The sequence below is a fragment of the Limulus polyphemus genome, unplaced genomic scaffold (genome assembly GCF_000517525.1).
Source record: "Limulus polyphemus unplaced genomic scaffold, Limulus_polyphemus-2.1.2 Scaffold366, whole genome shotgun sequence".
NCBI classification, from domain to species: Eukaryota; Metazoa; Arthropoda; class Merostomata; order Xiphosura; family Limulidae; genus Limulus; species Limulus polyphemus.
The window spans coordinates 566,561-580,620 of NW_013665976.1; the positions used below are offsets into that span (position 1 = coordinate 566,561).

Below are 14,060 nucleotides of genomic sequence, written 5' to 3' on the forward strand. Positions count from 1 at the left end.
CCCATCCCCTGGGTTTTAAAGAGCGACTAACGCGAAATCTGGCATGTATACACGTAGGGCCACTTGGGAGAGGGGAGCAGGAGGGCCATTTGGCCTGGGCCTCAAGATCAAAGAGGGCCTCAAATTTAGACACTTGTTATTTTTTATTTTGCATTTGTTAAGTTTCGCGACTTGTTTTATGCAAAGCAAAAGGCTAGAAAAATACTTATTAAGTGTTAAGTAATGTTGATGAACATATGTTAAATACGAAATATTTAAATTATGTTTCACTTCTCTTATTTTGTTTTAATGTATCATCATTTTTTATGTTTATTATAGCCAGGGCCTTTTAAAGATAGAAGTGGCCCGGGCCTCTCTGAACCTCTGAGAGAGTCTGTGTACACGTAAGGAAGGGACTGTTTAAATTAAATTTGTTTGTTTGATTCGGATATTCATACAAAGCTACAGGAGGGCTAGCCATCTATGAATTTGAAATGACAAATTAGAGGGAAGGTAGCTAGTCAACAGCATTCACCGCCAACTCTTGGAATACTTTAATCGAATAGTGAGATTCGACCGTTACTCCTATAACGCACCCATGGCTTCAATGGAACAACGGGAAGCAAACCTTGGAATTCAAACTTTTGTTTGTTTATTTGTTTGAAATTAAGTACAAAGCTACACAATGGGCTATCTGTGCTCTGCCCACCACGGGTATCGAAACCCGGTTTCTAACGTTGTAACTCTGCAGACATACCGCTTTGCCACTGGGGGCAGGAATTCAAACTAACCACTAGATCACGTCTGACTCATCCAAAATAAGTATCGATATTTCGATTTTCAGAATTTTCATAGTGGGGCTTTTTCATGTAGGATCAAGGCAACTTGGGGGCTCTCAGGATTGGCTGCACGGATTTACTGTAAAATTAACAAACCAATGGTGTAAATGGTCGTTCAAAACAACGTGAGCACTTGTTTTTTTCGCGGTTGTTTTCTGTGCATTTTCAAGGGGTAATTTATTGACAAGGATGTAATTTCACTCACAAGTACTAGCGATTTATTTGCAAACTCCGTTGACACCAAATTCATCAAACACTAAAAAAGATTGGTGAGTAAAACTCTGATGCCACGAAACTATTGGAGAAATATAGCTATTATAGCTATAAATATCCTAACTCAACGCACGTTATGTGTGTGAATATAATTGCTTGTTTGTTTGTTCGTGAACTCGACCCAGAAATTTGGACCAACCTTGTTAGGCGGACTCTGGGTGGCCTGCAGCAGGGTCAGATTTAGACCCTTTGAGACTCTCATGTAATACTATGATACTGGAGGTCCCCTAATTAGGATGATGCAAAATTGAGGGCCCTTCTTTGGGACTCGAGGCCCCATGCAGTTGCATAAGTTGGACACTCTCTAAATCTCTAAAACGCGCCCAAAAGGTCATACAGGCATGATGGGTCTAAGAATACGTTTTTCAGGGTTGCTGAACCCGAATCTGGCATCGGAGTTTGTGTTCCTTACCCCCTTTCAGGTGGGTGCCATAACAGATTTTTTTTTTTCTGGTTCGAACCCTTTTGGGGTAGGATAAGAAATAATTAGGGATAATGAAGGAGCTCGATCAGTATAGGATCTGTAAATCACGTGTGTATGGCTTGAATTCCGTAGCGAAGGGAAAGTATGTTATGATAGTTTCAATTAAAGTACAAAACTAAACAAATAGTGACTGAAGGCAAACTTGAAGAGCAGGAGTATCCTGTTATATCTCATTAAGAAGAAAACAACTATCTTGAGGCTTCATTCTAAAGCTTTACACAATATTTCCCTTCTTACTTCTCACTGGTTCTTCAGATACTACATAAACACTTATATGCAGAGCTACGACTTACTTTCCCGCGAAAACAGGCATTTATGATATAAAGAATTTCACACAATAATCACTATTAAAACTACACCGTTTTTTTTTTTTACTAAAAGTGCATTGTGTTCAGATATCAAAGATTTTCTAACTAAACGCTCGGAATAATAGACTCAACTCAAAAGTTACACATCATGCATGTTCTGGGTTCGTAATAACTAACGTTACACATCCTGCATGTTTTGGGTTCTTAATAACTAATGTTACACATCATACATGTTTTGGGTTCTTAATAACTAACGTTACACATCATACATGTTTTGGGTTCCTAATAACTAATGTTACACATCATACATGTTTTGGGTTCGTAATACCTAATGTTACACATCATACATGTTTTGGGTTCGTAATAACTAACGTTACACATCATACATGTTTTGGGTTCCTAATAACTAATGTTACACATCATACATGTTTTGGGTTCTTAATAACTAACGTTACACATCATACATGTTTTGGGTTCCTAATAACTAATGTTACACATCATACATGTTTTGGGTTCGTAATAACTAACGTTACACATCATACATGTTCTGGGTTCGTAATAACTAACGTTACACATCATGCATGTTCTGAGTTCGTAATACCTAAAGTTACACATAATGCATGTTCTGGGTTCGTAATACCTAACGTTACACATCATGCATGTTCTGGGTTCGTAATAACTAACGTTACACATAATGCATGTTCTGGGTTCGTAATACCTAACGTTACACATCATGCATGTTCTGGGTTCGTAATATCTAAAGTTACACATTATAACTTACTTGGTACGTCACAAAAGGTAAAGAAACAGTTGTCTTAGTTCTCTGATGGTATACTCTATATAATGTGTTCTCATAAAATCATTTATCTTATTTTGATATGAATAATACGTCATCGAAAACATATCACTTGCAAGTTCATCTTCATCTCGCTTTAGTTTTGTTCATCATTTTATTTTAATACTATTACCAAACTAAGCAAAGGCCCACCTTGATTCTTTAGAACCTCCAGCTCTTGGTAGTAATCGTCAAGTGTCTCTTTCAATCTTTTATTTTCAAATTCTAGGTCTTGGGCACGCATAGCCCTCTGGTGAACTGATTGACAAACTTCCAAAGAGGACACTGGATCTAAGACAAGAGAAAAGCAAAATATTCGTCAAGCACAGAAACTAATGTAATATAATCATACTTATTACTTACAAGGTTTTATTTTCATTCGTTATTCTAATATTCTATAAACAAAATTTTTCACAGTGATGATATTTTTATTTTCTTTTTTTAACTTTAATTACCATGTTTGATATAGATCAGAGAAGTTTGTTAACTTTAATTACCATGTTTGATATAGATCAGAGAAGTTTGTTAACTTTAATTACCATGTTTGATATAGATTAGAGAATTTGATATAGATTAGAGAAGTTTGTTAACTTTAATTACCATGTCTGATATAGATCAGAGAAGTTTATTAACTTTAATTACCATGCTTGATATAGATTAGAGAAGTTTGTTAACTTTAATTACCATGTGTGATATAGATCAGAGAAGTTTGTTAACTTTAATTACCATGTGTGATATAGATCAGAGAAGTTTGTTAACTTTAATTACCATGTTTGATATAGATCAGAGAAGTTTGTTAACTTTAATTACCATGTTTGATATAGATCAGAGAAGTTTGTTAACTTTAATTACCATGTCTGATATAGATTAGAGAAGTTTGTTTTTAGTCATTCTGTTCTAAAAATGATTACCAACAACAGTATAGAATATAAAATGTTTTCAACTTAAGAAAAATATAATTTGAAATAATATTTTTCCATCTAAAATTTTCTGTTAATTTATTGTAGCTCTAGTAGTAGCGTGGCTGTGTGAACTAATTGCACTAAATGTGACCTGAAAAATCACATTTTTAAAATCAAAAAATTACATACATCAACAAAAGCTCCTAATGATTGATTACTCACATTGTGTAAATCACATATTTTAATACAAAATAATAATGACGAATAGCGACGATATATTTAGAAATTTAATTATTTTATTATTTCCTATCATTCAGTGAACGAGATATGTATATTAAGTGAATGATAAAGGAGATCAGAGCGTTTCGCACTTGAGCCTTATTCCTTTATTTGATTGTGATATTCCGCTCTTCGCCTACATGTTTTTGCGTCTTTATTTCCCTACAATTAGGAGCATACCTGGAGAGACGGTACGTTTCCAATGCTTTTTTGGGAGTTATTCAGATGGATATATTCTTCAAAATTATACCTTTTTTTTTTAGTTGGTATAACTTTAAAACGTTCTCATTTTTATTTGCACTATTTGATTTTATCCGATTCTTTGGTTTATTTTTCCGACTTATGATATCAGATTTCAAAACAAATAAGTTTTTATGGATGCTAATATTTCTCCCTCATACGAGTAATTGTAATTTTAAATCTGAACGGCAACTTACGTACATGTGCGCTAAACGGCCAAGTCAGAGCCCTCTCTACGAGTCAAGTATAGCCGTTTATAATTTGGAACTGCTGACCAAAAGGAGCCAGCCAGAAGCACCCACCGTGACAAGGGCTTGCTAAGTTGGGTTTGTAATCTTCTGTCTTGTCTTTTGGAGTTCTCGAAGTTTACAAACTTGATCTGATGAGACACTAAAGAAAGATTTTTGTTGACTTGTGCCATCAGCAGGCGAATTGTTGAACTTGTATGTTATTCTGAGCAAGCAAAGGTTGACTAATTGATTACAGAGAAGACAACATAAGGTTTCTCTCACATGACAGTGACTTCTGAAACTTAGTAATCTATCACCATGTCATCGTTGGTTGGAAATGCACCACTGGTAAACTACAGTGCTTCATTATTCAAGTTTCTCATCGCCTCTCTGGTAGGAGGAAACTTACAAGATATTCCAGCTCGAGCGACACAATATTTTCTGAAGATATTTCACTTTTTTGTTCTGGAAATTCTATCAAGTGGTTCAAATGTCCCTGAGCTTAATGGCTGAGAGGCAAAGAGTGGAATGTGACCATCAACTATCTATCTTAGTCATGTTTCAAATACTCTCGTACACAGCACTTCCAGGTAGTATTTACACAGTCCCAACCTTAATCTGTCTTAGTCAAAGTCTGGAAACTTAACGTATCGTTTTTAATCTGGCTGCCAGTGACAAACCAAGATATTTCAATCATTTGGAGTCTGTGTATCGTAGTTTTTAGAACCAACTTTTCATAAGATCCACTTGTAAATTAGATCTCCAGTTTGATTTTGATTAATGGAATATTCGAACTCAGGGAAAAATCTTGGTCTATAACTTCCGTAAGCGAGATTCAATACTATAAACCACTCGTACCTGTATGTTAACGTAAAGCCAGAAAGGTGCATTGTAGAAAGGAGGGTCATCGCTCAGTGTATCTAACATGAAAACCGACAGGTTACGTAGTGAATAAAACAATGTTATTGTTTTCTATTTATACATTTCCTTACGCCTGTATAAGTACACATATAACTTGAAGCCCTTGAAATATACAAGAAATCGCAGCTTATGCTGAAACCTCATTTTACGTTTAGTGTTATGCGATATTTTTATGCCAGGGTTGTTCGCTTATGAAAGTATATAACAATAATAATGCTAGTTAACAAGTCATATAATAAAAGAGTATTTAAAAAGTACTCTACGATCACGGTAAAAAGTAAGCGTAATGGAACAATATTTCACTCGAACAATGAATGTCAGATAGAATGTGAAACACCTGACAACCGGACAAGAGTTAAAGAAAACAATGTCTTTTTGACAGCTTATTTAATGGTACGATATTTCAAAAGAACGACAACTAATGATATGGGGTGTGAAATACCTGACAATGGGACAAGAATTGGTAAAACAATAACTTTTTATGACACCTTACCTAATGAGGCAATATTTCACAGTAACAACAACTGATAATGTAGTGTGTGAAATGTCTAACAATAGGCAAGAGCTCGCGAAAACAATATTTTTGTTTTCACAATTTACCTATTTCGGCAACAGTTCCTAATGAGGACACTTTACTTTTAAACAGCAGCAGCAGGACTATAATGGAAACATTTTACATAATGGGCCTTTAAACAGTAGCAGTTCCTAATGGGACTATAATAGTGACACTTTACATGAGAGGTCTTTAAACAAACATTTTACATAATGGGCCTTTAAACAGCACATGTAAAGTGTTACTATTATAGTCCCATTAGGAACTGCAGAGGTCTTTAAACAAACATTTTACATAATGGGCCTTTAAACAGCAGCAGTTCCTAATGGGACTATAATAGTAACACTTTACATGAGAGGTCTTTAAACAAACATTTTACATAATGGGCCTTTAAACAGCAGCAGTTCCTAATGGGACTATAATAGTAACACTTTACATGAGAGGTCTTTAAACAAACATTTTTACAGATTGTGAGGAAGATGGCTAATTATTTAGTTGACGAAAAATTATTATTAATCTAATTCATAAAAGAGCAGTGTGTGGAAATGTGCAACCTATACGATAAAGGATCAATTTAAAAAAAGGTTTATAACGTAGATTAATATATTATATCGTGAGGCAACAGTTAATAAACTTACGAAGAAGCAACATGGTATTTGATAACAAGTGATTAAACAACAGTTGAAGCAAGCGTCTATTGATAGCGTTTGCTAATCAAGGGTTGATAAAAATGCTTGCTGATAGCTGTTGAAGCAATAGTTGTAATGTTTTCGATACTAAAACGGCAACATATACAAACGGTCGTTGGCAGCATAGTTGATGAAAGGTCATAAAAAACAACAGAAATATCGTTCAATTTCTTTTGACTTATAAAATGTTTGTTATCGAAAAATCACTTGCGCATGGCTTCATTTTATTCCTACAAGATAAGTACCAGCGCACTACAGTCGCAAGAGGAACCTTGTTATAAAGTCAAATTACCAATATGGTACGATGAGTATTGGATGTCACAACTTCAATCGCAACTGTTACTCTTTCTTGAAATTAAACATTTCTGATCACATAGGACAGTTACAAAGGAATAATCTCACTGAATAACGGCCGTACAGTTTATCTATTTATCTGATGGAGATGAAGGTCATCCTGAACGTCCATCACTTATCAAAACTGCCATACCCTCTAGAAATAACACACCCTCTCTTCCTGTAATGATACGTTTTTTACTCCGAGATTTCCTGAACTCACCACATGTCCACTAAAAAAAAACTACAAAAAAACAAACAAACTAGTTCTTTATGGGAAGAAATAAATATATTGAATCTCTCTTTAGTCCTTGATTATAAATGTCCTCTGCCCTGCGGTCAAAAGTAATCAATAGACCCTTCAAGGCCTGAAGAGAATAAGATTAACAATAGACTATCCTAATATTAGGGTTAGCATCGAAAATAACTGCTCATTGGGCATTAGAACTTCAAATATCACAAGGCCTATAAACTCGAGGGATAAGAAAATGTGTAGAAAAAATCAACGTCGATGCATTTAAAAAAAAAAACAAAAAAAAACATGCAGTTTTGAAAATTATAGGTTTTTCACAAACACAAATGTATTTGACCTTTTCACATCTAATGTTGAATAAAATTTTACACATTAACAGTGTTTAGTGTGCTTGGAAAAATATTCCACCTAAATTAGAGTTGTTATAAAAATTCGATTTGTGGTCCTGTTTTTTGTTATTCGATTTTATTTTATTAATTCTTTATTTAAGTTATTTGTTAATATGTATTTCGAAATACTACTAAAAATCCAAATAATGTTAAGTTTTTCGTAGGCCTAAATAAAAATATTTTTCATAAAAACTACAACATTTTAATTTGTTTCACACACTAATCGAAATACGATTCCCAGACTCCTCGCCCACTTAACTCTCAGGTAAAATGTTCCTTAAAATTAAGCCATGAAAAACGGGCTTAGAAACACAGTTATTAAAACGTGTTAATGAGGTACATTAGAAGATCAGTAAATTTAAAATGATTTAACCACCGACTGTAAAAATAACTGTACTCAACTGACTTAAAATTTTACACTTTTATACGTAACTAAAGTTTTAAGCCAAATTTCACAAAACAATTCAGTTCATGAGCCTACAAAAAATCTTAAAATACAAAGACAAACACCACTGGATAAAAGGTACACATTAGAAGTGATATATATATATATCAAAACAATGATCGATTATATCAACAATGATACCTTACAGACCCACCGAAACCTAGTTTCTAATATTAACAACAATACTCACATACACACTTTAGAAATATCACATATCATGATGTCAACAGGTCGTTATTAAATATAAAGATATAACAATATCTGAAACACGGGTCATAAGTAAAGGTATGATAATATCTGAAACTATTTACTGTTACTTCAGATTATTAGCGAAAGTTAACATACATAGGTCATTACAAGATATAAAGGTATAATAATATCTGAAACTATTTACTATCACTTCAGATTATTAGCAATATTTACAAACACAGGTCATTACTAGATATAAAGGTATAATAATATCTAAAACTATTTACTGTCACTTCAGATTATTAGCGAATATTTACAAACACAGGTCATTCATAGATATAAAGGTATAATAATATCTAAAACTATTTACTGTCACTTCAGATTATTAGCGAATATTTACAAACACAGGTCATTCATAGATATAAAGGTATAATAATATCTAAAGCTATTTACTGTCACTTCAGATTATTAGCGAATATTTACAAAACACAGGTTATTACTAGATATAAAGGTATAATAATATCAAAAACTATTTACTGTCACTTCAGATTATTAGCGAATATTTACAAAACACAGGTTATTACTAGGAATAAAGGTATAATAATATCTAAAACTATTTACTGTCACTTCAGATTATTAGCGAATATTTACAAAACACAGGTCATTACTAGATATAAAGGTATAATAATACCTAAAACTACTGATTGTTACTTAGATTATTAACAAAGATTTGTATATTGGCGAGGGTTTAAGAAAACAAAACCATACAGATATCCAATAGTATAGAACTAATTTCTGTAGGACTGATTAACCAAAAAAAATTCGAGCTTTTTTTCTTTTCACATATTAATAAACAAAGAATTAAGATGAGTCAACACTACACAACTTTTAACAAGAACCTACTAAGATTCATGTAATATCAATCGTTATACGTAATTCTTATCAGTGCACCTACTATTTCTCACATGAGGTACAAGTAACATAAAAGGAGGAAAAAGTATTTAGAAGTCGACGTTTTGGGCTTCCGCTCATTTTCAGGTTCTTAAGCCTAACAGCAATTACTCATTAAACGCCATTTTGATCATTTCTAGTACACGCTATGTACTTTATATACATTCGTTTTGAGATACACAAATGAAATACAGTCTTTAAAGATTTGAAGGGAAAAAAATGAATTAGTAACTTTAGTTATTTATTATACAAAGGCATGGACCAATGATTTCACTATTTTACCAATTCATAAGATGTAAACTTCGGTATTATTCTATCACTCTCATCCACTTTATAGACTTACATTAAATATTTAATGCTGCCAAATCTAGATAGGTATAACATACAACCAAACAATACCTTAACTAACTAATTATGTCACATCTCGGTGTCTACAACATACAACCAGATAATGCTTTAAATATTTAATGCTGCCAAATCTAGATAGATATAACATACAACCAGACAATACCTTAACTATCTAATCCTGTCACATCTCGGTGTCTACAACATACAACCAGATAATGCTTTAAATATTTAATGCTGCCAAATCTAGATAGGTATAACATACAACCAGACAATACCTTAATTATCTAATTCTGTCACATCTAAGCGTCTACAACATACAACCAGATAATGCTTTAAATATTTAATGCTGCCAAATCTAGATAGGTATAACATACAACCAGACAATACCTTAATTATCTAATTCTGTCACATCTAAGCGTCTACAACATACAACCAGATAATGCTTTAAATATTTAATGCTGCCAAATCTAGATAGGTATAACATACAACCAGACAATACCTTAACTATCTAATTCTGTCACATCTAGGTGTCTACAATATACAACCAGATCATGCTTTAAGTATTTAATGCTGCCAAATCTAGATAGGTATAACATACAACCAGACAATACCTTAACCATCTAATTCTGTCACATCTAAGTGTCTACAACATACAGCCAGACAATACCTTAAATTTCAAATATCTAATGCTAACAAATCTAGTTGGCTACAACATACAACCAGACAATTACTAGACAAAGTCTATAGATAATGTGAAGAAAAATGATGTGTGGAATTTATAAATATTTGTTAAGATATACATACTATCAAATACATTTAAATAATACTTGCAAAATTCACACGCCTCTATTTCCCATAACTGTACTCAAATATGGACGCCATATGAGAAGTACATAACGCCAGTTGTTACTCGTACTTTCTACCAAGTCGTATTGCAGTAACTACAGTCCAATCAGATTTAAACCACCCACGAGTGTCTTCATTCACCCTGACCTCCCTAGACTTATGTCATGTTCCAGCAACAACCCTATGAAATTTCGTTTACAGCCACTTGAACTTTACCTCGAGTGGTGACGACTAGAGATTGGGACATCTACTGGTGAGTAACTTAGACTGCTACGTACTGGTGATCAGAAGAAAATTGTGTTATATAGTTAGTTACTAATGTAAAGTTAAGACAGCGGTTCCCGGAGAATGTCAGGAGCACGTGTAGAAAGGATTGGCAGCACGGGGATAAGTTAACACCTTCTTGATGGGGTCCGTCTAAGGGTTTGACCGAACTCACTACTTAGAAGTCCCACCGACACACAACTAAGCACAATCGACTTCTACTCGGGAACTAACTTGTGTTCACTCACGTGAAGCTGGCCCTGTTCAGGTGCATCCAACTCGGTTAGCTTCATGGCCGTGCACTGCTAGAACGGGAAGGCTTACACCGTGCCGAGCTGAAGTGTGTTTGGGCTAGTGGAGAAATATTAATTATATATGTAAAGGCGGAACGTAAACTACTTCGACAGGAAATTGCCATTCATTTAATCAAGAACGTCGTTTCCACCTTCTTAAGTTCTTTGTTCGATTTTGTCATTCATACTTCTTCCTGGGCATTATAAAGGATGTAAAAGGTACTTCGCCCTGTTAGCGATTGGATCGTCTTTGCAACACGCCTAACGCGTCCATATTGTACTCTGATGCTGGTGACAACTGAAAAAATTACTTGCCACAGGTTAAACAAAGGCAGTCTGTCCATTTAGTAAACATTCTATATCTGAAGAAGAAAAAATAAGACACGCTGAATTTCACAAACTCTTGCTATTTCACGCATAAAAGGTGTTTAATGACAGTCAATGCCCTCGACTTCCTGTCCACAGCTTCAAAAAGTTGGGTGGAGTCCCGAAATATTGTACAATATCGTTTTTTTTTTAAGTTATTAATCTAACACATAAATGTGTAAATCAAAATTGCCCCATACACTTTCTGCACCAACTCTCGAACGCTGGAGTGATACAGATATATGTAGACAGTGACACAGCGGTATGTCTGCGGACTTGTACTGTTAGGCTCCGGGTTTCGATACCCGTGGTGGACAAAGCACAGATAGCTCTTTGTGTAGGTTTGTGTTTAATAATAATAACAAGATATATGTATATAAAATAAAAATGAACGAGGAAAACATTTTTTTCATCCTCAGATTTTTATATACATTTTTCTCCACATTTTAGTTTAATATCAACTCCTAACTTAAGGGTCCTGTTGACGAGCTGACTGTCATAAATACTTCAAAAACATCGGCGTGGCTATTAACTTTGTATACACTTTTGAGGAATGGCAGGGTCAGACAACACAGCAACGAATAACAGTAACAAGATCAGTTAACAACAGAGAACAGGATTTCCAGCAAGACTAAAGAGAAAAAAAAATCTTGCATACGATACAGCCCAATATGTCCTTCAATACAACTTAAGACTTCGTAAATTACTGTCAGTTATGTACAAACATTATAGGTAAAGGTTTTACTACGATTTACACAAAGTGTTAAGAAAATCGGATTTTTTTCTGTTGTATTTACAGTCAGAAACCAATACGTATTTTACCGATGAGGCATATTTATCGATGAGGCGCATTTTACCGATGAGGCGTATTTTACTGATGAGGCGTATTTTACCGGTGAGGCGTATTTTACCGATGAGGCATATTTATCGATGAGGCATATTTATCGATGAGGCGTATTTTACCGATTAAGCGTATTTTACCGATGAGGCGTAATTTACCGATTAGGCGTATTTTACCGATGAGGCGTATTTTATCGAGAGAGAGATTCACTGAAGATGATGCTGTGCCATTCGTTCCATTTCGCCCACCCCAGTGACATAGCGGTATGTCTGCGGACTTACAACGCTGGAAACCGGGTTTCGATACCCGTGGTGGGCAGAGCACAGATAGCCCATTGTGTAGCTTTGTGCATAACTTCAAACAAATAATCGTTCCATTTCATATCGCGAAATGTTTTCAGTAACGAATTGCATTTTACAGTTTCATAACTACCGAAATGTAAATCTAATTACTTTTAACAACAAACCAAAATAATCTTCTTTTTTGTTATTAGGATCAATAAGACTGATTGATGCCAAAGGAAGTTTTACTGCGCCATTCTGTGATTAATTTCGAAGCTGTGAAATCAGAAACCATAAATCAACTTCCGCTGACTTTGTGCTTGCAAATAATCACGCAGTTTTCTCCACGTTATAAACACTGGATAGTATTGGTCTTAACAACCCTCCAATCATCCACGGGATGATATAACCAAGTAACAGCATTATGAACACAAAAGTACTTAATCCAACAGTTTTTATAGCCTAGCGTGCGGTTCAAATCCCGACCTCTCCCACGCTATGGAATGACGTTCACATAACAATAGCAATGAAAATGATCTTCACAAACACACCCACAACCTGTACTTAGAAGGAAAAAAAAAGAACGAAATATGGCACGAAATCTACGTCTATAGCAAATTTGTGCTCATGGAAAAAATAAAGAAGAAAAAACCCCTCGACTCTCTAGTTTAATAACAAAGAACAACACAACAAATGATGAGCAACAATATAGTTCAATGAAAGATAATTTCGTAGATCTGTGCTCTTTAGAGACTTCAAACAGTTTCGAACAATCATATTGTCAATGTAACAAATATTTTCCTACACACGTGCACTTGCAAGCGAATTTCATGAAGGGAATATATGCGCTATAAAAAGAAGAGTACGAATTTACATGTACTTGTATGTTCGTTTTTATTCAACTTTCTAGCTAGATGGGAAAGCTGCCCACATTATGTATGTACTACTTGTCTATATAAATAGCTTTTTCTTTATTTTTTGTCTTGGATTGGATGTTCAAGCTCATCCGAAACAAACGAATTTTCGATTTAATTGTTTCTTTTCGGTAATGTATTGAAGTTAAGACAGAAGATAAAAGGCATATATACATTCATATATAATGAATAGGGGGGGGGGACAAGGGCATAGTTTGAGTAAATTCGAACTGCTAAAAAACAAAAGAGAAAGGAACTCTTTCATTTGAAAGTTTGAAGTGTCCATTTTTCAAAGAATTGGAATTTCCTTTTTAGAAAAGCCCAAACTGTTGCACTTTACAGCAAAGTTTAACACATTTTAAATTTTGTATATAAATATTTGATTTAAGTGTAAAACACTTCAGTATGATCTAATTTCCTTCTTTAGAAGACACAGGGAACACTATGGAGATGTTTGATGGCTTCTGTACGTTAAAGAAAGGAAGAATTTACAAACATGTCATGAAGAAGAATAGAGCAGAGAAAGGAAACTGTATACATTACTGAGGAATAGAGGGCGCTACAGTGGTGTCTACACGTAGGTTTCTACGTCAGACCTGCCTATGTAGTAGCAAAGTAAATGAATACGGTTTATACGTCAGGCCTGCCTAGGTAGTAGCAAACTAAATGTGTACGGTTTCTACGGCAGGCCTGCCTATGTAGTAGCAAGTTAAATGCATACTGTTTCTACGTCAGACCTGCTTGTGACAGTCAGCTAAATGTATACGGTTTCTACGACAGGCCTGCCTGTGTGACAGCTAACTAAATGTGTACGG

At 34.4% G+C, this 14,060-nt stretch overlaps 1 protein-coding gene across 2 annotated transcripts in view; it reads right to left on the reverse strand.

Moving 5' to 3' along the window:
- The window catches only part of LOC106457732 (homeobox protein cut-like 1), a 177,134-nt gene that overhangs the window by 104,062 nt on the left and 59,012 nt on the right, over positions 1-14,060 (reverse strand). Inside the window, exons 1-2 of one of the 2 annotated variants that reach the window (XM_022383746.1) lie at positions 10,245-10,269; positions 2,872-3,009 (exon numbers count right to left, since the gene is read on the reverse strand). In XM_022383746.1, the coding sequence (XP_022239454.1) occupies positions 2,872-2,962 (91 nt within the window). In that variant the 5' untranslated portion in view covers positions 2,963-3,009; positions 10,245-10,269. Of the gene's footprint in view, positions 1-2,871; positions 3,010-10,244; positions 10,270-14,060 lie in introns of those variants that run through there. The other variant, XM_013917178.2, reaches the window with a different exon arrangement.